Here is a 25,404-nt window from a genome sequence, read left to right as displayed (position 1 = left end):
AGTTAAGTTATTAAAAGGAGTTTTTGGAAAAGTCAACCATGGTAAGATAGAGAGGAAGGCAAGACAAATATATTCTCTGCTGCACCTGCTCATTCCTGTGATAATGGTGAGCTGCCCTTTCTGTCTCATGATATTTTGTCCTGGGGGAGGAAGGGTGGGCAGGATACAGAACAGTTTGGTGATTTCTCTGTCCAGATGCCCAGTTAAGTTGCCCGAGTCAAATTATTGACTCCTATGTGTCTTATAGCATGGAAACAGGACTGGAGGTGTGCTATAGACAAAAGAGTTTTTCTTATTATGTATGCCAGGAACCAAAAGGGAATATAATCTTTAAAGCCTCTGATCACCGTTCTTTTCATTCAGCTGTGTGAAACAGAACATCTAGTCTCACAAAACACATTCCTCTTCTGCTAAGATCCATTAATGTTCATAAATTCCCAGTCATAGCTATTGGAGGCACTGTTTCCATGGTTACAAAACCGAGCCCCCACATCCTCCCCTCCCTCCTCTTTCTATCTCACTCTGTGAGTCTCGGATTGGCTGTGGATGTACATAGCTCAGCAAGGAGCGACTTTTTTCCCATCATCCCTTGCCCCATTCAAGCCAAGCTAACCAAGGAAATCCAGCGAGGAAGGCATGAAACCTTCCTCTGCTGCATTTTCTGCTGCACCTGCTCGTTCCTGTGATGAGGGTGAGTTGCTCTTTCTGTCTGATGATATTTTGACCCCTTAAAGAAGGCATTGTGAAAAGGGTTCTTCAAATATTTTGAGATACTGGAAATGTTTAAAATCAAATAAGATATTAAATATTTGGATGAAAACATCCTTACACATCTTAATCTTTATATGACTATTCATAGTTTGTTGATATTATACTGTTTAAGTGTTCCAAAACACTGTGTGGTATGTTATTTAGAGTATCATGCAAGTTCCAAAACATTATCCAAACCATGGCTCCCTCACTGGGGATGAAATGTCTAAACATATGGCTTACAAATAAGACCAAGTTCATAATTTCCCTAAGAACCATGTTTAGTCTTCTTATGTCATTCCTTGAAAGCTATTTAATCCATATCTCAGATGGATTCAAACAGTAACATAAAAATATAAAGAGACTGAAAGTTAGCTTTATAATGCAGAAATATTTGATTACAGGAATATTTTTTGATGTTATGATAATAGACAATGGACTTCAGTGTTATGATGACAGACAATGGAATTAATTATCATACCAGAACTCTAACAGAGTACTAGCAGGCATGGATAGTCGACACACATACACACAAACACACACACAAACACACACACACACACACACACACACACACACACACACACACACACACACACACACACACACACATCTTGCTACCAACAGCAACAATAGCATCAGCAACAACAATTACAACAACAACAATAATAATAATTTTCTTGATGCATCAATCATGTACTTAAAATGCAAACAAATTTAAATTATAATCACACTGCATCACTTGAACCAAAGGTTGTCCTTATCACAGACATCTTAGAGCTCTAATGTGGTCATGCAGAAATACATATGTAAAACCCTGTTTCTGCTCTCACACAGTGGTTTACACTAGGCATCACACAACAACTCAAATGACGGACACAGACAGTTTCAAGATATTTTCACATAATTTTATATCTGGTAAACCTGAAGCACAGAAACAAGTGTGAAACCAGAAACAAAACCTCAGTCCCATGTAAAGACTGACACTTCATGAACTCAAAGTATGGACATAGATAAGAGATAAAGAGAACAGGTCAATAAGTAGTTGTGAGTACTGAACCCTAAATACTTTGTTGAAAAGGATAAAACAGCAGGTTATAAGATTAATACGTGTGAAATGTGAATCAGATGGTGACTGTTTGAGGTAACCACCACTGCATAATAATCTGAGCTTGAACACATCACTTATTCTTAAACTCAGTCAGCAGAGATGGAGAATTCATCAGCCTTTGCCCTGATCCTGCTGATATTGCTCAACGCAGGACTTGACAGTCCCACTATGTTTAACCCAGGAAAGAGTAAACAGCCCCACCTCTTTTTTTTCTGTTAGCCTATTAAAACAGACAATAGCTAATGAGGGGTTGTTTCTTATGTTGTGCCAACAGACTCCAGCCCCGGCACTTGCTATGACACGGCCTGGGCAAGACTGTCAGTGATATCTATATGTGAGAGAGGGCCACTACAGGGGAAAGAACATAAGTACTCTTGTACAGCAGTAAACTTTATGTTGACTTCAATTTGAGGCATCTGCTTGTTTCATTTGGGTGAGTAGCTTTTCATTTCATGCACATTTTTTACATTTTGATTTCATTCTTTTGCATTTATTTAGATTTTCCAGCATATTCAATGTAAAACACAGACAGGAGAAAAAGTAGTTCAGAGCAAGATTAAAATGTGTCTTAAAATAGGTGTAAAGACACATGGCAGTGATTTCTTCTAGATGTTCTGATCTCACCTACTGACTCTGGCTAATGGGCAGCAGAATTCTTTATAATTGTAACTAAGATGTAGGTTTATCTAGCTAGACCAAGAAAAGTGCTAGAGGCAGAAGCACATGCTAGTCCTTTAGTGCCCAGGTTATACAGATGGATCAGGGAGGTGATGAATTGAGTTAATTTAGTAACACTACCAGTAATGTGTCTGAGATTCAGAATTAGGCTCGTAGTCCCCAAGGGCTGCCACTGACCGTCTTATTCTCTTTGACTCCCATCTTTGAGTTTGTCTTTATATATGGTTAATGGCAATCAGTTCTGCACCACTCAGAATTTTCTGGCAGCAGAATAATTGGTAAGTGTATCTGCACAATTCAACATTGACACTAGGGATGACTGTCCAAAAAGCAATGTGGACACCCTGAGCAATACAGGCAACAAACGTTTTGTAAATACCACCCCTAATGCATTCTCTTAGAGGAAGAATGTAACAATCAGTCAATCAATGAATTAATCAATCAGTCAAGGGCACATCAGCATCTAATTGTTTACTATAATGATATCATGAGGTGGACAGCATGGTGTAAAATCACACACTGTTTGCTCGTATAAGTTTGAAAGTATTTTTAGGAATGTATACTTATTTAGGAATATACTTATTTAGAAATTGCATGTCTAAAACTCAACTGTCATTCTTGTCTGTAAATATAAGCACGTTAACTCCAAATTAGAATTAATTTTCCTTCACTTGTATGCTTCATGAAGAGTACTATGGAATTAATTAATAATTAATACATACTATTATTATTTGTTAACAGTCTAGAAATACTTATCATGGGTACAAACTCAAATTAATAAACTTTATAACCATGATCAGTGCAAAAAGTGATAGCAAGGCTAGATTTTTAAAAACCTTTTCACCCGTTGTCACACAAAATCTGCTTGCGGAGATTTTGCAGCACTAATGCGTATTTCATAATGTGAATAGTGCAAAAACACACTTTCCTTCTCATTATTAAGCATATATAGTTCCAAGTTTCTTACTTAGAAAGATTCTAGAATTGGGTAACAATTCAAAATGCTGCACCAACAGCTGTTCCAATTAAAGGGGGGATAGAAATGTGACCCCAAGCCAGGAGCCCTGCAAAAACCCACTGGGGAAGCATAGCAGGATTGCCTATATTTCATTAACCGATTATAGGATAGTTGCCTACAATGCTACATGGTACACTTCAGCATTTATCCTCTTCAGAGAGAATTACACAGATAATAAGCTTCATTACATATCAGAGTGCACCTGTCAAGTGTTCTACATTTAGAACCAGCTTACCTATTTAAACAAGTTATTTAGACAAATGCAGAGCGCATTAGTTAACATTTGACAACAGGTGTTTAATCAGTGGTCTGTTTTAGGAATACCCCTTGACAGTGTTCAATGTAATCTTTTTCATTTCTTTTTAATCTCTTTCAGGGGACTGGATAAAAGGTTTATTAGCACTATCATTAGAAGATATGGAGGATGTGAAACCTCTACCCACAGGCCTCTTGGATCGCAAGGTTCAACAGAAAAAAGGAACAGTAGAGACTGTCAAAGCCAAGCTACATCAAAAACTGTCCTGTTCAGTGCCAAAAGTAAAGAGAACATTAACAGACTTCTTCCCTGTGGTGCTCTGGCTGCCAAAGTACAAGCTAAAGGAATATGTATGGGGCGATCTGATGTCAGGTCTTATAGTTGGGATCATTCTGGTTCCTCAGGCCATTGCTTACTGCTTACTGGCAGGCTTAGAACCTGTTTATGGTTTGTACACATCATTTTTTAGCAACATTATCTACTTCATCTTGGGCACATCCAGACATGTATCTGTGGGCATCTTCAGCCTGATGAGCTTAATGGTAGGACAGGTTGTAGACAGAGAGGTCTATTTGGCAGGGTTTGATCTGAGTGAGGACAGCAAGCGAAGCACTGGCTGGAATGGCACTGAAGACAACACCACAAGTGGAGAGATCTTCATGAAGTCCTTTGATATGGAGTGTGGAAAAGAATGCTATGCTATTAGCATTGCAACAGCATTAACATTCCTCACTGGAACTTACCAGGTGAGCTGTTTTCTTTAAAAATCACACAAGTGCACAGTTATAAAGGTTACTGACCAGCCTTGATGTGTTATGTTCTCTGTTGTAGATACTGATGGCTGTGTTCAGGCTGGGCTTTGTTTCAGTTTATCTTTCTGCTCCAATGCTGGATGGATTTGCCACCGGCGCCTCTTGCACCATCCTAACCGTGCAGGCTAAGTACCTACTAGGTCTCAAAATTCCCCGCCACCAAGGCTATGGAACAGTCTTGGTCACCTGGATAAACATCTTCAAGAACATACATAAGACCAATTTCTGTGATATGATCACCAGTGCCATCTGTATCACTATGCTATTGGCAGGAAAGGAGCTCCAGGATCGCTACAAGAATCGTCTGAGGATACCACTGCCCACAGAGTTGGTAGTAGTGGTAGTAGCCACCACAGTGTCCCACTTTGCTGATCTTAGTGGACAATATAGCTCAGGCATCTCAGGGAGCATTCCAACTGGCTTCATTCCACCTAAGGTCCCAGATTTTGGACTGATGCCAAGATTGGTAATAGATGCCATCCCGCTGGCGGTGATCAGTTTTGCTTTCACTGTTTCCTTGTCAGAGATGTTTGCTAAAAAGAATGGTTACACAGTCAGGCCAAACCAGGAGATGTTGGCAATTGGTTTGTGCAACATCGTCCCATCCTTCTTCCATTCCTTCACCACAAGTGCTGCCCTGGCAAAAACAATGGTGAAAGACTCGACAGGGTGCCAAACTCAGGTTTCTAGCGTGGTGAGTGCCTTAGTAGTTCTTTTGGTCCTTTTATTTTTAGCTCCATTCTTCTATTCACTGCAGAAGTGTGTCCTGGCGTGCATCATTATTGTCAGTCTGAGAGGGGCCCTTCATAAATTTAGAGATGTTCCCGCACTCTGGCGTCTCAGCAAAATTGATGCAGTTGTCTGGATGGTGACCATGTGTTCATCTGCCTTGATTAGTGTGGAGATCGGGCTAGTGGTTGGAGTTGTCTTTTCTATGTTATGTGTCGTGGCTCAAACCCAAAACCCTAAAGTTTCACTACTGGGCCAAATCGAGAACACTAATCACTATGAGGACATGGACAATTACAATCACCTGGTTAGCATTCCAAAAGTAAAAATCTTCCGCTTTCAGGCTCCCCTTTACTATGCCAACAAGGACTTTTTCTTAAAGTCGTTATACAAAGCAGTTGAGCTTGAGCCATTCCTTGAAAAAAACAGAAGGAAAAAAATTGAGAAAAGAGCAAAAGACATGGTTACAAGTAGGACTGACAAAGAAAATGGTGATGCTAGTATAAATCTAATAGTGAGTGAGTTGGAATTTCATACTATAATCTTGGACTGTTCCTCCATATCTTTCATTGACACCACAGGAATAAGCACTTTTAAAGGACTGTTGAAAGAATACAAAGAGGTTGGTGTAAATGTAATCCTGGCATGCTGCAACACAACGGTCCTAGATTCTTTGAAGCGAAGTTCTTTCTTTGGGCCTGATGATAAAGAAATGCATACACTCTTCTTCCACACTGTTCATAGTGCAGTCTTATTTACCACACATTCTACTGTAGCATTAGACAGTACTACACCCGTTTAAATGGCCTGTAATCTGATATATTATTGGGGAACGCAAAACCTCTAAACCTGGTCCAGTTGTTAAATACACACAAAAGCAACTCCACTAACACCTGGTGAATAGCGTTACTGACCAACATTACTATTTAATATTTCTAGATACGAAATGTTTTTCTACATACTGATTGCAGAGAGGGCTCCTGGGAGCATAAATAAGATCTTGTAATTCAAGACTGAATTTTTTGAAATCCATTTTTTTACATTTACAGCCAGAGGAGATGTGATATTTCTCTCTTGAGTATATTCCAATATATGAACCTATTTTTATATTAATAAGAGATATTTTTTCTTTTTGGATATGTTTTTATGTCCATTTAATGGCACACAATCTTTGATAGATATTGTGACTTTTTTTGTTCCTCTGTTAACTTTTTAAAATTATGTCAGCATAGTTTCTTCTTATATGTATACATTAAATATTCTTTGTACCCATTTTGTATTGAGAATAAAAACTGAAAATTGCATGTGTAAGTGTATGATGATTTGGATTTTGCAAAGCCCTGTTATGTAACGTACACTGATTCGGATAAACAATGCTGCTCCTGTATATTTCAGCTTTTGCAGCCAGTAAAATATTTGGGCTTGCATTTTTTTCCAGGCTACTTATGTATCATTGGCAGACAGGACAAAACGTTCATTTTAAATTCCTATGTCCAAACAATATGTAACAGAGACTGAGGGTACATCCTGTATAATTAATTTTAGTTTAGAATGACTGTTATTCTTTGAAAAGCAGGGGGTTAAGCAGTGTTTTTAACACTGAATGAACCAGTTTTGTAACTCACTCACGCTTGCACCCATTCATTCATATTTAGCCCGCTGAAGATTCTCTAAAAGTGGAATCATTAACACTCAGCTAACGTAGTTTCTTGCCTTGATAGCTTGCATCAATGACACCGTCCTTGTTTTCCTTTTAAACAATATTAAAAAAAAGAAACAGAGACCTCGCCTAAGCCATGTGAGTTTCAAGATGCGTTTTCCCAGTAGGTGGCAGTAGTACGGCTTGTTATGTTTTATCTTACAGGAAGCCGTAAAACAAGAAGACGTAGCTTACACGAAGAAGCGATACAGTGCAATTCGAATTTTACCGCCTATGGTGGTGTTTGGCTTGGGTTGGATACGTTTTGTTTTCATACATTCATAAAATATAGGGCGAACACCTTATATAAAACAATGGGGAGCCGAAGAAGGTAGCTGACTAGACGACCGATTCCTGCATGACATTGAAACAAGTTTGTAGCTGTATTAAGAATCTGAATTTTGGGGTTTTGTGCATTTAACCCATATATCAGTTTAGTTTAGTTAAGTTCAGTTTTGCGTCTATAAAGCTTTTTACATTGTCACAAGTATCTTAACATATCTGGATACAAAACCTTCCTATCTCAATCGAGCTAAAAGCTTATGGAATTGTCTAGGTCAGGGGTGTCCAACTCAAATACACAGTGGGCCACAATTAAAAACTTGGACAAAGTCGCAGGCCAACCTTGATATTTATTGAAAAAAAAAAAAGACTACAATTGAGGTTGTTTTTCCTTCTCATTAGATATAACGATGAACCTTTTCATATGGAAACAAACTTAAGTTTTGCTTAAACACTGAATCTGGAACAAGCAAAGCTTAATACTATAAACACATGTGAAATCAAATAAAAGATATCAGTGGCATTCATTTCTTAATTTTTTTAATCGTATGCCTCTTGCTGTATTTGTAGCCTTCTGAGTTAAACTTCAATGGTAACCTTTGGCTAACAATAATAATAATTTCCTTCAGTGAAAATCCAACCAGTCAAGTCCAAATCTTGGAGTAGCAAGGAAAAGTGCATAAAGAAAACATTAATTCAAGCTCAGTTTGCTACAATCTGACCTACTCTGCTGCACACTGGTCCAAGCCAGATACCTGGCATCTCTTCTGGGATGCTAGTTCATCAATGTTTGGGGTCAGACTCTGAGCTGAGGAAATCCTCAGGATTGAGTGAAGGTGTTCATAAGTTCAAGTTCAAGTTCGGTTTATTCGTCACATACATAGTCATACACAGTATAACGCGCAGTGAAATGGTGGAGAGTGCTCTGTCCAAACTGAGGAAGAGAAACGGGAAAAATATATATATGCAGATAAATATATATATTCTATGTATGTACAAAAATATATTAACAATGTATACAATATATGTATATTATGATTATATGTACAATGTATATGGCTGGGTATATATGTACACAATCTACAGAATGTACAGATCCATTTTGTATAATACCATATCTACAGTTGTTGTGTAACAGGGTAAATGAGTATAAATCTAAATCTATATATACAGATGTACAGATATACAGTCATGTTACATGGTGGTGGTGGTGGTGGTCCCCACAGTTTATCAGTTTCCCCGATTCATGGCCCGAATGGCCTGTGGGAAGAAGCTCCTCTTCAGCCTCTCTGTCTTGGTCTTCAGGGAGCGGAAGCGCCTCCCTGACCTCAACAGAGAGAAGAGTCTATTGTTGGGATGGGTGGGGTCCTTCACAATTTTCCTGGCCTTGGTCTGGCACCGCTTGTAGTAGATGGTCTGCAGGTCAGGAAGTTCCGTGTGAGTGATGCGCTCTGCTGAACGCACTACCCTTTGGATTGCTTGTCTGTCCTGCTTGGTGCTATTCCCAAACCAGACTGTGATGTTCCCCGTGAGGATGCTCTCGATAGTGCAGGTGTAGAAGTTCCGCAGTACTTTGGAGGGCAGTGTGAAGTCCCTTAGGCGTCTGAGGTGGTAAAGACGCTGACGAGCCTTCTTTGCCAGGGAGTTGGTATGGCGGGACCAGGACAGGTCCTGCGAGATGTGAACTCCAAGGTACCTGAAACTATCTACTCTCTCCACCGTGGTTCCACTGATCCTCACAGGTTGGTAGTGCCGCTCCTGCTTCTTGCTGCAATCCACGATCAGCTCCTTTGTCTTACTGACGTTTAGGAGGAGATTATTTTCCTGGCACCAGTTTTCCAGGTGTTTAATCTCCTCCAGGTAGGCCCTCTCATCGTTGTCCGAGATCAGACCCACGACAACGGTGTCGTCAGCAAACTTGACAATGATGTTAGAGCTGGAAGTGGCTGTGCAGTCGTAGGTGTACAGTGAGTAGAGCAGGGGGCTTAGGACACAACCTTGAGGAGCTCCAGTGCTGAGGGTGAGGGTGGATGAGGCGCAGTTGCCCACCCGTACTGATTGTGGTCTGTCTGTTAGGAAGTTGGAGATCCAGTCGCACAGGGATGTATGCAGTCCTAGATCTCCCAACTTAGTAGTGAGTAGGGAGGGGATGATAGTGTTAAATGCTGAACTGTAGTCGACAAATAGCATTTTAACATAATTTCCCCTCCCTTCGTCCAGATGAGTCAGTGTAGTGTGGAGCAGATGTGCAATTGCATCGTCAGTGGAGCGGTTGTGGCGGTATGCAAACCGGTATGCAAAAAGTAAGTGAGACTACTCCTGTGTGATGTTTTGTTCATCTTCATCAAGGAGAATAGCTGCTCACAGATATGTGCTGCCGAACATAGATCGCATTTGAGCAGCTTGGGTACTGAGCTGGGGCATTGTGTCAGGGATGTAAAGTGGCAACTGTGCAGCGCCCACAGCGTTATACTTTGACTTGAACGTGTCACTACACCGGAGTTCAATGAGCTCCATTTGGAGGATAGTTGGTGCGCTTTCCACGTCAACTGCAAAGGGATTACTAAGCAGTTCAAAACTACATTTCTGGGCATCAAGGTTGGCAAATGTCCGGGTACACTTGGCACTGAGTACGCTGAGTATTTCAGCAAACTGTGCATTTGGGTCTTTCCTTTACGCTGAGTTTTTCAGCAAACTGTGCACTTGGGTCTTTCCTTTACATTTGTGAACAGATATTCTGTTTCTGTTTTCCACCTTTCGTCTGGCCATTTTTGGGAGGGGTGGCCCGATGTGACGTGTAGCATGAGGTTGGTAATGAATGTCAATAGAGGAGGGGGTGCTTGTGGGTCCTGATGGACGGGCCAATGCTTCAGCAGAGCATTCTGGGATTTGTAGTATTAGCAGTGTATGTGCTGTCTGCCGGCGGGCCAGTTGTAGTAGACATTTGGTATTTTCTCACGGGCCAAATATAATTACACTGCGGGCCAGATTTTATCATATATGGTCTAGGTTGTCGAGAACAGGAAGCCAAAGAATTTAAACAGGAAGCACTGAGTAGTCTCTCTGATGATATCAGAAGGGTATGAGCTTTTTAGTGGCTTCTTTGCAATCTGTAAGATCTTACCTCATGGTATAAAAACTGTTATAGAGTTATATATATATATATATATATATATATATATATATATGTATATGTGTATATATATATATATATATATATATATATATATATATATATATATATATATATATATATATATATATATATATAGAATGAGAGAGAGAGAGTGAGTTTGCCTCTTGGATAAACCATATGTGTTTACAGTGGCAGGGCATAGTGGATCATTTAGAGGTACTCCAGAGAGCTAAACTGGAAGAGGCGATAGATACAGCACAGCAGGAGCTTGCGGTCTGGTGGGACAAATGCATGTTTCGACCAGAACAAAAACAACCTTTCAATGCCTACTTCTGTGATGGTAAGTTTTATTTTGTTACTAATGCATGCTTTTGTCTGCATAACTTGAATGCTGAAACTGATCTAAGTTAATGAGTCATGAATGAATTACATAAGTCATGTCATGGCATAGTAAGGGTTCTTAGCTTTGCCTTTTGCCCCACTCTTCTGCTCTTAATGCAGATAATTACACTGAGGAGTTGCTCAACCTGCATGACAGTGAGTTGCTGAAGGTGAAGGAGTTTTACAAGGTGGCACGCCCATTATTGGAGAACTTTGAGAAATGGGAGAAGAACTGGGCTCTCTTCCAGGACTCTGAGGTGCTCACAAAATAAATGTCATACTCTTGCTCTTCACCCTGTTAGAGCAGTGCACCAAGCCAGGAGTTGCTCGGATGGGTAGATGAAGTCTTGTATTGTTGTTTTATGTAGAGAAAGGCTGCAGATCCGAACCACTTCTCCAACAGAGGAGGTGCCTTACTGAAGGCAAGTAAGGACAGGGCCAAAGTGCAATAATTGTTTCCCAAGATGCTGAATATACTCTCATGTATTTTAATAATACAAACTCACCACTGACCTACATGTGTTATCATACAAATCAAAAATGCCTGATGTGATTTGTCCTGTTACCCTGCGTTAGTGTGTGTTTATATAGTCTTTGTGTGGGTGCACACATACAGCTAGAGGAAGAGCTGAAAGCATGTGTGGAGACTTGGGAGACTGAGCAGGGCTCTACCTTTCTAATGAAAGGGCAGAGCGTGATGGAGTACATCTCCAGACAATGGGAAGAATATCGCTCACAGAAAGACAAGGAGAAGAATGAATGGGTGAGTTTGTAACACTACTATCCTGGTTATAAGGCTGGTACACAGGGGACCTTTTAATAATCACACAGGTCACATTTGCTGAATTACAGATGTCCAAGAAAGCAGACAGCACATTGTTTAAGAGGCCCCATGGACCAGGGAGTAGTGGTGTGACCCCCAACAAGATAAAGAAAGTAGTGCAGACTAACAGCTCTTTATATGTTTTTAATTGCCCCCTGTTCCACTTGGTCATGAGCCTTTCACTCATCTGTTTATTTCCTCTTAGACTCCTAATCAGCTCTCACTGCGCACCACTACAATGAGCATCAGCGCGAGCAGTGTGTCCAGCACCTTTCTGTGTGTGCCCGGCAAGCCTCCACTCTCAGCCAAGGTCAAACCACCACTACCATCTCCAGTGCACTCTGTTTGTGATCCACCCTGTCTAGTCTTCCCTGTGAGTGTATCATGTTACATAGCTTGAAATCTGTCAAATGCAGAACTGAAATGTATAGTTGCTAATGTTGATTGGTTCCTTTGGTTAGCACTAAAGGGTGCCATTGTCTAAAAACAAGCATCTAATAAACATGACTTGGTTGTGAACGTGGTTTCTCGCTGTTAATGTTGTGTGGCATTAAACAGGATGAATGTAGGTAAGACTGTACATTATTGGTACTTCATTAATGCTTTTTTATCATCTTTGGTCCAGCAGAGGGTTAAGACTCTTGAGACTAGCTCAGTACCCCAGACACCACTGCAGGAGTTTAACAGTGATAAGAAGCCCATCTCCTTTACCTATTCAGACTTTACTGTGAGTACAATTCTTAAGTATAATTCATAATAAAGCAGCTCCTCAAAAACAGAAAGTAAATTATATCATTAATAATGAAATGATGTATCCTAAATTGAGAGAGCATTGATTGTACTTTTTGTTTAACTTGAATGAAATGTTTAAAGTGCATTCCTTACACCTTTACAGGTAGAGGAAGACCTGACGGTTTGCAGTTAGAGAAGAACCTGCGATGTCGCTTAGAAGCTCTGCAGAAGGAAAAGACTGAGTGTCTGTAAGAGCTGAATGACCTGAGGCAGCAGGATGAAGAGCTGTATGTCACTCTGTGTGCTACACCTTACTATATTCTCAGTGGCAGCATGCCTTCCCACACCCAGCTCCAGGAGCTCCAAGAGTAAAAAACTCAGTGAAGAGAAGGTGAGACACACACACACATACAGGGGGATGACTCCTTTTGCGCATGCTTATTTTGCTCATCATTTGGTTCAATCAATGGGGTCCCATCTGTTGGTACAGGAGAGCAGGGTGAAGGTGTTCTCTGGTCTAAGGGAAGATATCAGGAAGCTGATGGATGATGGGCCATGATCCAGAGACCAGCCTGGAAAGAGAGTATGTGTGCCCTGACACAGACAACTTCCTAATTACACATGAAAATATCCAAGCCCTCAAGCTATTGCTCAGTCAGGTGACTATATATAATAATAATATATAATATAAAATCTTTTTAGCAATAGTTTATTTTTAATTCCAAGGTGTGACTCCTATATATTGCTGCTGTCACAAGCTAATATCTCCAGAGAGATGGAGAAATAGAGATATATGTGTGTTTAGGCATTGTGTGCTGTTGAAGCAAATAGTTTAATTAGTTAAAGCATACTACATTTTACCTGCATAGTTGGAATTGAGAGAGCGAGAGAGAGAGAGAGAGAGAGAGAGAGAGAGATATAGATATTGAGATTTCCTCTTGGAAAACCATATGTGTTTACAGTGGCAAGGAGTAGTGGATCATTTATAGGTACTCCTGGGGGCCAAACTGGAGGTCCCACTATAGTCCCAAATTGACAGTTCCACTATGATTAACCAAATAAAGAGTAAACAGCCCCACCTCTTTTGCTGTTGAAATAGACAATCGCTAACAATGTTTATGTTGTTCCAACAGACTCCATTCCAAGCACTTTCTAGGACACTGCCAAAATACTTATCATGGGTACAAACTCGTATTAAATAAACTTCATAACCATGATCAGAAATAGCTTAAGGACATGACCTCATACAGTATAAGTCTAATATACATATATTATCAAGAAAAGCTGGTAGCAAGGCCAGATTCTTTCAGCCGTTGTCACATAAAATCTGCTTGCAGAGATTTTGCAGCACTAATGTGTATTTCACAGCTGTCACTTTTATCAACGTGAATAGTGCAAACACAATTTTCTTCTCATTATTAAGCATATATAGTTCCCAGTTTCTTACTTTGAAAGAATCAAGAATTGGGTTATGATTAAAAATGCTGCAGCAACAGCTGCTCCAGTTAAAGGGGGAATAGAAATGTGACCCCAAGCCAGGAGCCCTGTAAAAACCCACTGGGGAAGCATAGCAGGATTGCCTATGATTCATTAACCGATTATAGGATAGTTGCCTAAAATGCCACATGGTACACTTCAGCATTTCAGCACCCAACAAGTGTTCTACATTTAGAACCAGCTTACCTATTTAAATAAGTTATTTAGACAAATACAGAGAGCATTAGTCTGTTTTAGGAATACCCCATGACAGTGTTCAATATAATCTTTTTCATTTCTTTTTAATCTCTTTCAGGGGACTGGATAAAAGGTTTATTAGCACTATCATTAGAAGATATGGAGGATGTGAAACCTCTACCCACAGGCCTCTTGGATTGCAAGGTTCAACAGAAAAAAGGAACAGTAGAGACTGTCAAAGCCAAGCTACATCAAAAACTGTCCTGTTCAGTGCCCAAAGTGAAGAGAACACCAACAGGCTTCTTCCCTGTGATGCTCTGGCTGCCAAAGTACAAGTTAAAGGAATATGTATGGGGCGAACTGATGCAGCAGCAGCATTAACTCCTCACTGGAACTTACCAGGTGAGCTGTTTTCTTGAAAAATCACACAGTTATAAAAAGTGCACAGTTATAAAACTTACTGACCAGCCTTGATATGTTATGTTCTGTGTTCTAGGTACTGATGGCTGTTTTCAGGCTAGGCTTTGTTTCAGTTTATCATTCTGCTTTATCTAGTTTTATCCAATATCCAAATTTATCCAATGCTTGATGGATTTGCCACCGGCTCCTCTTGCACCATCCTAATTGTGCCGGCTAAGTATCTACTGTTCTCAAAATCCCCCACCACCAGGGCTATGGAACAGTCTTGGTCACCTGGATAAACATTTCTATGATATGATCACCAGTGCCATCTGTATCACTAAGCTATTGCCTGGGAAGGAGCTGCAGGATCGCTACAAGAATCGTCTGAGGATACCACTGCCCACAGAGTTGGTAGTAGTGGTAGTAGCCACCACAGTGTCCCACTTTGCTGACCTTAGTGGACAATATAGCTCAGGCATCTCAGGGAGCATTCCAACTGGCTTCATTCCACCTAAGGTCCCAGATTTTGGACTGATGCCAAGATTGGTAATAGATGCCATCCCGCTGGCGGTGATCAGTTTTGCTTTCACTGTTTCCTTGTCAGAGATGTTTGCTAAAAAGAATGGTTACACAGTCAGGCCAAACCAGGAGATGTTGGCAATTGGTTTGTGCAACATCGTCCCATCCTTCTTCCATTCCTTCACCACAAGTGCTGCCCTGGCAAAAACAATGGTGAAAGACTCGACAGGGTGCCAAACTCAGGTTTCTAGCGTGGTGAGTGCCTTAGTAGTTCTTTTGGTCCTTTTATTTTTAGCTCCATTCTTCTATTCACTGCAGAAGTGTGTCCTGGCGTGCATCATTATTGTCAGTCTGAGAGGGGCCCTTCATAAATTTAGAGATGTTCCCGCACTCTGGCGTCTCAGCAAAATTGATGCAGTTGTCTGGATGGTGACCATGTGTTCATCTGCCTTGATTAGTGTGGAGATCGGGCTAGTGGTTGGAGTTGTCTTTTCTATGTTATGTGTCGTGGCTCAAACCCAAAACCCTAAAGTTTCACTACTGGGCCAAATCGAGAACACTAATCACTATGAGGACATGGACAATTACAATCACCTGGTTAGCATTCCAAAAGTAAAAATCTTCCGCTTTCAGGCTCCCCTTTACTATGCCAACAAGGACTTTTTCTTAAAGTCATTATACAAAGCAGTTGAGCTTGAGCCATTCCTTGAAAAAAACAGAAGGAAAAAAATTGAGAAAAGAGCAAAAGACATGGTTACAAGTAGGACTGACAAAGAAAATGGTGATGCTAGTATAAATCTAATAGTGAGTGAGTTGGAATTTCATACTATAATCTTGGACTGTTCCTCCATATCTTTCATTGACACCACAGGAATAAGCACTTTTAAAGGACTGTTGAAAGAATACAAAGAGGTTGGTGTAAATGTAATCCTGGCATGCTGCAACACAACGGTCCTAGATTCTTTGAAGCGAAGTTCTTTCTTTGGGCCTGATGATAAAGAAATGCATACACTCTTCTTCCACACTGTTCATAGTGCAGTCTTATTTACCACACATTCTACTGTAGCATTAGACAGTACTACACCCGTTTAAATGGCCTGTAATCTGATATATTATTGGGGAACGCAAAACCTCTAAACCTGGTCCAGTTGTTAAATACACACAAAAGCAACTCCACTAACACCTGGTGAATAGCGTTACTGACCAACATTACTATTTAATATTTCTAGAAATTAAATACTTTTCTACATTCTGAAGACTGAAAATTTTGCAATCCATTTTTTACATTTACAGCCAGAGATGTTATATTTCACTTTTGAGAATATTCCATTATATCAAACTATTTTTATATTAATAAGAGATATATATTTTTCTTTTTGGATATGTTTTTATGTCCATTTAATGGCACACAATCTTTGATAGATGTGTTTATCTTAGAATGAAAATTATATTGTCATCAACAAAGGTTTGTTTTTTCCTCTCAACTTTTTAAAATTATTTTTGTCAGCATAGCTTCTTATATGTGTACATTAAATATTCTTTGTATCCATTTTGTATTGATAATAACATTTGAAAATTGCATCTGTAAGCGTATGATAATTTGGATTCTGCAAAGCCCTGTTAAGTAATGTACACTGCTTCAGATACATAATGCTGCTCCTGCATATTGCAGCTTTTGCAGCCCGTAAAAAATATTTGTGCTAGGTTTTTTTTTTTTTTTTTTACCTGGGTGACATTGGCAGACAGGACAAAAAGTTCATTTTAAATTCCTATTTCCAAACAATATGTAACAGAGACTGAATGTGCATCTTATATAGCTCATTTTAGTTTAGAATGACTATTGTTATTTGTTAAGGAAACAGAACAGCAGATCTTCTAGAGGAATGCCTGTCTAATGCCTGTCTTTATGAGTATACAGTGAACAAGTGTTCTCTTTGTCTAGTTAGAATTTAAATGGAAAATTAATACTATCGTGTGCAGTTAATATATTTATTATATGGAGTCTTTGGAAATCATCATTCTGAAAAGCTTTGTTGAGTAACCTATACTGCTTCTTAGATTAATAATTTCTCCCATACTGCTCACAGTAAGATGAACCCATAATTTGGTTATGGATCTCTTCAGTCGGGGTACTGAAACTGTACTGGATGAAACGATAGTTCTTCAGAACATATGACATCTGGGAATTATGACAATCACATTCTGAGTGAGTGAGTGAGTGGGGGGGCGGGGGGAGGGCGGCGTTATAAAAAGCTCCTCTGCTATGGAAAGCTGTGAACAGAAAGTAACACTTTAGCAGTTCTCATTTTGCTATTTTAACAACTAAAGTAATGTTATAGGCAACCAATAACATGTACAAGTGAGTGGTTATCAGCTCTGAATCAAATAGCCTTAGCACATAAAACATTTTTCTTAGCTTTAAATGCATTTCTGAGCCTTTTTTGTGGTTAAGCAGTGTTTTTAACACCTAATGAACCAGTTTTGTAACTCACTCATGATTGCACCCATTCAGTCACATTTAACCTGAAGATTCTATAACGTGTAACCATTAAAACTCAACTAACGTAATTTCGTGCCGTGGTACCTTGCATGAATGACACCGTCCTTGTTTTTCTTGTAAACAATATAAATAAAAAATAAATAGAAGCCACACCTAGGCCATGTGAGTTTCAAGGTGCGTTTTCCCAGTAGGTGGCAGTAGTATGACTTGCTATATTTCACGTTACAGGAAGCCCTAAAACAAGAAGACGTAGGTTTCACGAAGAAGTGATACAGCGCAATTCGAATTTTACCGCCTATGTATGTGTGGTGTTTGGCTTGGGTTGGACACGGTTTGTTTTCTAACTGGATTGTTTTAATAGCTACAAGTCAAAAGATATAGGGGGAACACCTTAGATAAAGCAATGGGGAGCCGAAGAAGGTAATCTTTTCTCCAGAAGCGATGGTTACACAATAAGTTCGAAAATAGTCGGTAGCTATAGAAATACAAGCATAGCTAACGAGAGATTATTTTTACTGACTAGACGACTGATTCCTTCATGACATTGAAGAAAGCCTGTAGTTAGCTGTATTTCGAATTTGCGAATTTATGTTGTATTTTCATCCTGTCATGTGATTAAATTAGTCCTCAGTCGCTACGTGTTGTGACTATAATCTTGATGGCAACTAGCTAACGCTATATCACTGACTAGCTTGCTAGGTTAGCCAACTAGCCTAACCTAGCTCGCTAGCTAGCTAACTGGCTTCCTTATTGTCCATTTAGCCAGTTAGCTTCACACGCGAGCACACAGAGTTTGTTTACTAGCACATTAATAAAAACATTTGCAAAACTAACGTATTATCTATAATATTCCGACGTGCAGTGAAGCCCTGGCATCCTCACTTGTAACTGGGATTAATCATGCTATGGCCAGGCTGGTGGATATATGGGACAGCATTGGCATAATGGAGGAGCAGAGGATTGAACGAATGCAGACTGTGAAGAAATATATAGAGGTCAGTTAAGCTGCAGCGTTTATATGACTTTTTCTTATCATGCATGCATTCTTATGTTTCTCCTGATGTTCCTTTCGAATAATGTTCCAAAAAGGATCTTTTGACGGACATGATCACTGAAGAGGAATCCCTAAGACATCGCATAAAAACTAGTATCATTACTACTCGGAAGCAGTTGGAGACCCTATGTCTTGAGTTGTCAGTGGAACCATACAAAGTAGGTTTTTCGTATTTAACCCATACATCAGTTTAGTTCAAGCTCAGTTTTACTTGTATAAAGCTTTTTACATTGTCACAAAATAGCTTAACAGACATCTGGATACAAAAACCTCCTATCTTAACATCATACATAATTATATGACTTTTGTATGTCTTTTACTTTTACAGGTAGAGGAAGACCTGACAGTACTGCAGTTAGAGAAGAACCTGCGATGTCACTTAGAAGCTCTGCAGAAGGAAAAGACTGAGCGTCTGCGAGAGCTGAATGACCTGAGGCAGCAGGATGAAGAGCTGTGTGTCACTCTGTGTGCTACACCTTACTATATTCCCAGCGGCAGCATGCCCTCCCGCACCCAGCTCCAGGAGCTCCAAGAGCACATTAAAAAACTCAGTGAAGAGAAGGTGAGACACACATGGGGATGACTCCTTTTGTGCCTGCTTATTTTGGTCATCATTGGGTTTGGGCAAACCTTTAGGCTGTGAACCTGAGTGATCCCTAGGTTGTGGATTGTTAATCGATGGGGTCCCATCTGTTGGTACAGGAGAGCAGGGTGAAGGTGTTCTCTGGTCTAAGGAAAGACATCAGGAGGCTGATGGATGAAATGGGCCATGAGCCAGAGACCAGCCTGGAGAGAGAGTCTGTGTGCCCTGACACAGACATCTTCCTGCTTACACATGAAAATATCCAAGCCCTCAAGCTATTGCTTAGTCAGGTGTTAAATCCTTTTTGTTGTTGTTCTTGAATTTACAAAAAATATAAAATCTTTACCAATAGTTTCTTTTTAATTCCAAGTTGTGACACCAATATGTTACTGCTGTCACAAGCTAATATCACCAGGGAGAGAAGGGGAGAGAGAGAGGTTGTGTTTGTGTGTGTGTTTGTGTGTGTGTGTGTGTGTGTGTGTGTGTGTGTGTGAGTGTGAGAGAGAGGCATTGTGAACTGTCGGAGCAAATAGTTCCATTAATTAAAGCATACTAAATTTTTCCTTTATAGCTGGAAGTGAAGAAGGAATCTCTTGTATCAGCTCGGGACAAACTGAAGGATCGAGCTATAAGCTTGTGGAATCGTCTGAGTTGTCCAGAAGAGGAAGCCAAGGAATTTGAACAGGAAGCACTAACCACCCTCTCTGATGATATCAGAAGGGTATGAGAATTTTAGTGTATTCTGTGATCTTTAAGAGCTTACTTCATGATACATACATACACACACACATATATATATAATGAGTTTGTATATAATGAGTTTGCCTCTGTTTTTACAGTGGCAATGTGTAGTGGATCATTTAGAGGTACTCCAGAGAGCTAAACTGGAAGAGGTGATAGATAAAGCACGGCAGGAGCTTGTGGTCTGGTGGAACAAATGCATGTTTGGACCAGAACAAAAAGAACCTTTCAATGCATACTTCTGTGATGGTAAGTTTTTTTGTTACTTAATGCCTGCATATTGTCGGCTTAACTTGAAAGCTGAAACTGATCTAAATCATGAATGAATTGCAGAAGACATATGGCATGGTAAGGGTTCTTAGCTCTGCCTTTTGCCCCACTCTTCTGCTCTTAATGCAGATAATTACACTGAGGAGTTGCTCAACCTGCATGACAGTGAGTTGCTGAAGGTGAAGGAATTTTACAAGGTGGCACGCCCATTATTGGAGAACCTTGAGAAATGGGAGAAGAACTGGGCTCTCTTCCAGGACTTTGAGGTGCTCACAAAATAAATGTCATACTCTTGCTCTTCACCCTGTTAGAGCAGTGCACCAAGCCAGGAGTTGCTCAGATGGGTAGATGAAGTCTTGTATTGTTGTTTTATGTAGAGAAAGGCTGCAGATCCAAACCGCTTCTCCAACAGAGGAGGTGCCTTACTGAAGGAAAGTAAGGACAGGGCCAAAGTGCAGAAGTTGCTTCCCAAGGTACCAAATATACGCATAGAATTTATTAATATAAACTCACCACTGACCTACATGTGTGTTATCATACAAATCAAAAATGCCTGGTGTGATTTGTCCTGTTACCCTGCTTTAGTGTTTGTTGATATAGTCTTTGTGGGTGCACACATACAGCTAGAGGAAGAGCTGAAAGCACGTGTGGACACTTGGGAGACAGAGCAGGGCTGTACCTTTCTAATGAAAGGGCAGAGCGTGATGGAGTACATCTCCAGACAATGGGAAGAATATCGCTCACAGAAAGACAAGGAGAAAAATGAACGGGTGAGTTTGTAACACTACTACCCTGGTTATAAGGCTGGTACACAGGGGACCTTTTAATAATCACACAGGTCACATTTGCTGAATTACAGATGTCCAAGAAAGCAGACAGCACATTGTTTAAGACGCCTTCTAAGAGGCCCCATGGACCAGGGAGTAGTGGTATGACCCCCAACAAGATAAAAAAGGTAGTGCAGACTAACAGCTCTTTGTGTTTTTAATTGCCCCCTGTTCCATTAAGTCATGTGCCCTTCACTCATCTGTTTATTTCCTCTTAGACTCCTAATCAGCTCTCATTGCGCACCACTACGATGAGCAGCAGCGCGAGCAGTGTGTCCAGCACCTTTCTGTGTGTGCCTGGCAAGCCTCCACTCTCAGCCAAGGTCAAACCACCACTCCCATCTCTAGTGCACTCTGTTTGTGATCCACCCTGTCTCATTTTACCATGTTATATAGCTTGAAATCTGTCAAATGCAGAACTGAAATGTATAGATTCTAATGTTGATTGGTTCCTTTGGCTAGCACTAGAGGGCACCAGCGTCTAATGAACATGACTATATGAACCAGGTCCACAACTCAGTCATCAGGTGTTCCTTGCTGTTATTGCTGTGTGTCATTAAACAGGATGAATGTAGGTAAGACTACATTATTGGTACTTCATTAATGCTTTTTTAAAATTCTTTGGTCCAGCAGAGGGTTAAGACTCTTGAGACTAGCTCAGTGCCCCGGACACCACTGCAGGAATTTAACAGTGATAAGAAGCCCATCTCCATTACCTATTCAGACTTTACTGTGAGTACAAGTATATTTCCTAATAAAGCAGCTCCTCAAAAACATAGTAAATTCCATCATTAATAATGAAATGAGAGCATTGATTGTGCCTTTTGTTTAACTTGAATGAAATGTTTAAATTGCAGTCCAGAAGTTGATTTGGCTTTATATGCTTACACATTGGAAAAATTAAATTAAATAAAATAATTTAGTTACGTTAAAGTGTAGAATGCCAGCTTTAATTTGAAGGTATTTATGCTTCTACTGAGTGGACCACATGGACAATAATGAGGACTGATTTGCCATGCCATTTCAAAGGACCCCTAAGTAATTGATCAACTGGTTGTTCAGCATGAGGATCAAAGAAGTGTCAGTGCCAGTCAAGCAGGCCATCATGAAATTGGAAAATCTGATGAAGTCCATTGGAGTCAAACCATTAAGATGGGTCAAACTGAGCTGTTAAGAAGCAAGAATGCACTTGTGAGGTTAACAATAGCAAATAACCTTAGCAGCCCTTGAAAGAGCACAGCTATGAATGATCAAAGAAAACTTAATCAGGATGATTGCTTTATCATCCTGAAACCAGTACATGGGTGAAAGAATGCCATACAGAGAAGAAACCTCAGGATTTACCTCAAGATGCAAATCTCAGGTCTAAAGAATATAAAGTCCAGATTGCAAGGCATATTTTTAAAAAATCTAGAGTTTTGTGACAAAGTCTTAGATGAAGATTAACCTGTAACAGTGATGCAGTGGTAATAAGTAGACTGGGAAAATGTTGCTCCGTTAGATAAAACTAGCAATCTGGGTGTACTTTTTAGTTGGTAAACATTTAAAGTAGTAGTAAAGCAGTAAATCAGTAACATTTAAATGGCACAGTTGGGGAAAACCTTCCTGTTTTTATTTTTTCCCAGGAATTATCACAAAGTTAGATCCCTCCCAACCCTCCAAAGTTGGATCCCTCCAAAATATTAAGAAGCTGACCTGTTTTTTGTTGTTGTTGTTGTTTGGGTTTTTTTTCCTCCCCTGCGTAGACTACTGTAAAGCATTGTGATTTTTGGTAATCCTGCAAACAATAGACTCATTCAGAACACCTGAACCCTGCTCAGTATGCTTTTTGTTTAGTGAAAATAAGCCTGAAGGCCAAAAGCCTTTGAAAAAAGCAGAGGAATATAGCAACAGTGAAGAACAGGACAAGGAGCGATAGATGGATGGGGTTGCCTGTCTGTGGATGGCAAACTTTAGGCAGCCATTAACTGGATTAAATCTGATGTTCTGCACTTCAACCTCATGGTCACTCTCATTTCAAATCCGAATTGCTGGGGGCAAAACATTACAAATGTCACTTTCCAATTGCTAGTAAACTACTCTAAATGTTCTAACATGCACAATGCATTTGATCTTCTCCCACAGAGTCAACTCTCCCAGAAGGCCAGTCACGATTCTGTTCTGAATTCTACTGTTAAAGATGTACTGTAATTCACCTTTTAAACAGGAACATTTAACTGATATTTTAGGTCATACACAGGTCACACATGCAGGTGCTTCTTATGTCCACCATTGAATATTCTAAGGTAATTTTTTTAAATATATATATATATATATATATATATATATACTTGTTTATACCATGTTGCTTTAAAGAGCTTCTGCTTTTGCTACATATATGGGTTTAGCTTTATATTCGAGCTATATAGTACTATGTATATGCATGTATTCCATACACATTTCGAATATTTCTGTGCTGAGCACTTCTGATGCTGTATTTGTCTCGATAAAAGCAAATAAATATCTAAACTTTTACCGCTTGTGCATGAGACCATGTGATAAGTCAGCTAAAACCAAGAAGCACCTTCCTATTTGCAGTGCTGAGAACTCAGAGCTAACCTCTTCAGCTTCATCCGGTGGTTACACTGCCACTTAGTGTGGCAACCAAAGCACCAGTTTTCTAAGATCACCAATTTGCTTTGTGCAGCTATGGATGCCTCAAACATATTTGGCTTGTACTTAATTTTTTACTATGGGAGAAAGACCAATTCATACAATTTGCAAATGAATAGTGACTTTAATTTTTTATAACTTCTTATTTTTATGGAATACAACATGTGTGTAGTTGGCTCACTGAAGCGCAATGGATATAATGGTTTGGACACTTAGAGGCAATGCATTATGCTAATCCTTTGAATATCAGCCAAGCTCTGTTGAATGCATGAAAAGAATGGAATATTAATAGAACAAGCATTTTGCATAATGAGTTAAATGCCACAGTAATATCATTTAAGCGCTGGAAATATATTAAAAAAAATTTTAATAAAGCTTCTACATCAGTCTCACAAAGAACGTTAAACAGTATTTCAACACACAAAAAAAACTTGATACAATAAAAAATGTCACATGGTGACAGTTATCTTTTGCTCCATGTTTCTGAAGCCAAAACTATACATTGAAAAATAAATAGAGCAGTGAAGTAATCTAACAAAGGACATACACCCCAGGTTAATTTTTGTCTGTAAGTTAATGTTTCAATAGACAAATTTTAATAGTTTGAAGTAGCTTTAAGTAACATTTTCATTACTTGCATGTATTACCAATCTGTAGTTCATACTACAAGCCATGTGGCTTGCTCTGACATTTGAATGGGAAGCAAGAAACAGGTGAGGAATTCACTTGTCATCATTTGCCAGATTGTGCTTGCTGGGAGGGAAATGTCATTTATATAAATGTGATTTACATAAATGAGCAGTGGAGAGCTGAGAGCACCTCATGGCCTCTTGGAAATATGTTAGGTCAAAGCGTAGGGGGTGGTGTTTTTTTCTTTGAAGCATGAGCTCCTTTGTCTTCTGACACTTGTTTCTGTTCCTCAGGTATACAGAGACTCACCTAGGGATTCTTAGCAGACTAATTATTTTGTACATTTTTTTTTGTGTTTGGCTGATCCATTGCACCTCTTTATGACCTGGAACAGGTCTGTGAAAAACATTTCCACAAAGATCATTTAAGCAAACCACCTTACTTGAAGAGGATGTGGCTTTCACCCACCATCTTGTGCTTATGCACCGAAGCAGCTTGTTGCCATCTGTAGGTATGGATTCTCATTGCTATAAAACACCAGCAGAGTCTTGTGATTCCTGTTCACTAGAAAGGATTCGTTTGCCATTGTCATTGTAGCTTTGGTCTGGAAGAAGTGACAATCTGAAGAAATAATACTACCATTAGTGCTAGTACAAGAAACACAAACAGTGTGATTTCCAAACTGGAAATGGCAAGACAGTAATTATAGACAGGGAAAACATAACAGACATCAGGGTCAGATTATAATGGATCACAAAAAACACTCAAAAATAACGAGATGTAAAAGAACAATTTCTTTCTACATTTGCTGTGAATAAACCATGCAATCAGAAAATGCTGTATTGAGTACCTTCAAGTTCTAATAGCCTTGCCACAATGAGGGCATTAAGATGTTGCAGTTTCAAGTAAAAGAGAGAAGCTAACATCCTGTGATACTAATATTAACTTTGGACACCGATTTAGCAAGAAAGCGCTTGTAAAATAAAATAAATGAACTGACATATATAACAAATACATTCACAGAAAACAATGTTAACAAAACATCCTTGTATCGCTCCTTGTATCTTGTGTAGAATACAGACATGCGTATGACGAGGGTACCTTTCATGAACCTGCCCCTTACTACTGCCACTGATACTGTATTT

At 39.6% G+C, this 25,404-nt stretch overlaps 4 protein-coding genes and 1 pseudogene across 13 annotated transcripts in view; 4 read left to right on the top strand and 1 right to left on the bottom strand.

The window, feature by feature from the left end:
- Nucleotides 1-376: 376 nt before the first annotated feature.
- slc26a1 (solute carrier family 26 member 1) lies at nt 377-6,800 on the top strand. Of its 2 annotated transcripts, XM_027028493.3 has the most exons (4): nt 377-691; nt 2,136-2,294; nt 3,934-4,559; nt 4,645-6,799. In XM_027028493.3, the coding sequence occupies exons 3-4, from the start codon at nt 3,975-3,977 to the stop codon at nt 6,154-6,156; spliced, it is 2,097 nt and encodes a 698-aa protein (XP_026884294.2). In that variant the 5' UTR covers nt 377-691; nt 2,136-2,294; nt 3,934-3,974; the 3' UTR covers nt 6,157-6,799. The 2 variants fall into 2 exon arrangements, with proteins under 2 accessions (XP_026884294.2, XP_026884295.2); XM_027028494.3 differs by lacking the exons at nt 377-691; nt 2,136-2,294 and adding an exon at nt 2,302-2,817 and having other exon boundaries at nt 4,645-6,800.
- Nucleotides 6,801-9,617: 2,817 nt separating this feature from the next.
- On the top strand, nt 9,618-12,600 carry LOC113589033 (protein regulator of cytokinesis 1-like; annotated as a pseudogene).
- A 2,085-nt stretch (nt 12,601-14,685) lies between these two features.
- On the top strand, nt 14,686-16,224 carry LOC113589037 (sulfate transporter). Its single transcript, XM_081719533.1, has one exon. The coding sequence runs from the start codon at nt 14,796-14,798 to the stop codon at nt 16,092-16,094; it is 1,299 nt and encodes a 432-aa protein (XP_081575659.1). The 5' UTR covers nt 14,686-14,795; the 3' UTR covers nt 16,095-16,224.
- A 1,535-nt stretch (nt 16,225-17,759) lies between these two features.
- prc2 (protein regulator of cytokinesis 2) lies at nt 17,760-24,733 on the top strand. Of its 7 annotated transcripts, XR_014125032.1 has the most exons (15): nt 17,761-17,922; nt 18,365-18,497; nt 18,592-18,718; nt 18,889-19,118; nt 19,259-19,429; nt 19,711-19,860; nt 19,979-20,129; nt 20,280-20,416; nt 20,528-20,623; nt 20,774-20,920; nt 21,010-21,105; nt 21,196-21,300; nt 21,608-21,709; nt 23,102-23,262; nt 24,553-24,733. XR_014125032.1 is itself a non-coding variant. In XM_081719856.1 (14 exons), exons 1-14 carry the CDS (start codon nt 17,906-17,908, stop codon nt 23,165-23,167), a joined length of 1,728 nt encoding a protein of 575 aa, XP_081575982.1. In that variant the 5' UTR covers nt 17,761-17,905; the 3' UTR covers nt 23,168-23,491. The 7 variants fall into 7 exon arrangements, 6 of the variants coding, with proteins under 6 accessions (XP_081575985.1, XP_081575986.1, XP_081575987.1 ...); XM_081719856.1 differs by lacking the exon at nt 24,553-24,733 and having other exon boundaries at nt 23,102-23,491; XM_081719858.1 differs by lacking the exon at nt 24,553-24,733 and having other exon boundaries at nt 17,762-17,922; nt 21,611-21,709; nt 23,102-23,491.
- The window catches only part of si:dkey-247m21.3 (5-hydroxytryptamine receptor 4), a 24,199-nt gene continuing 22,081 nt past the window's right edge, over nt 23,287-25,404 (bottom strand). For all 3 annotated transcript variants that reach the window (XM_081719864.1, XM_027028496.3, XM_081719863.1), the window contains one exon: nt 23,287-24,880. In XM_081719864.1, coding sequence (XP_081575990.1) covers nt 24,787-24,880 — 94 coding nt within the window. In that variant the 3' untranslated portion in view covers nt 23,287-24,786. The remainder of the gene's footprint in view (nt 24,881-25,404) is intronic.

The sequence above is a fragment of the Electrophorus electricus genome, chromosome 8, assembly GCF_041902795.1.
Source record: "Electrophorus electricus isolate QZ-2024a chromosome 8, ASM4190279v1, whole genome shotgun sequence".
In the NCBI taxonomy this organism is placed as follows: Eukaryota; Metazoa; Chordata; class Actinopteri; order Gymnotiformes; family Gymnotidae; genus Electrophorus; species Electrophorus electricus.
Note: the sequence above shows the minus strand (reverse complement) of the source record. Positions and strands in the feature narration are given on the sequence as shown.

Excerpts from the sequence above, each read along its gene's own strand:
- slc26a1 (XM_027028494.3), top strand. The coding sequence starts at position 3,975 with ATGGAGGATGTGAAACCTCTACCCACAGGCCTCTTGGATCGCAAGGTT. Across the intron at positions 4,560-4,644 it reads TCCTCACTGGAACTTACCAG|ATACTGATGGCTGTGTTCAG; the intron begins GTGAGCTGTTTT and ends TCTCTGTTGTAG.
- prc2 (XM_081719856.1), top strand. Across the intron at positions 18,498-18,591 it reads CTGTGAAGAAATATATAGAG|GATCTTTTGACGGACATGAT; the intron begins GTCAGTTAAGCT and ends TGTTCCAAAAAG. Across the intron at positions 19,119-19,258 it reads AAAAACTCAGTGAAGAGAAG|GAGAGCAGGGTGAAGGTGTT; the intron begins GTGAGACACACA and ends CTGTTGGTACAG.
- LOC113589037 (XM_081719533.1), top strand. The coding sequence starts at position 14,796 with ATGATCACCAGTGCCATCTGTATCACTAAGCTATTGCCTGGGAAGGAG.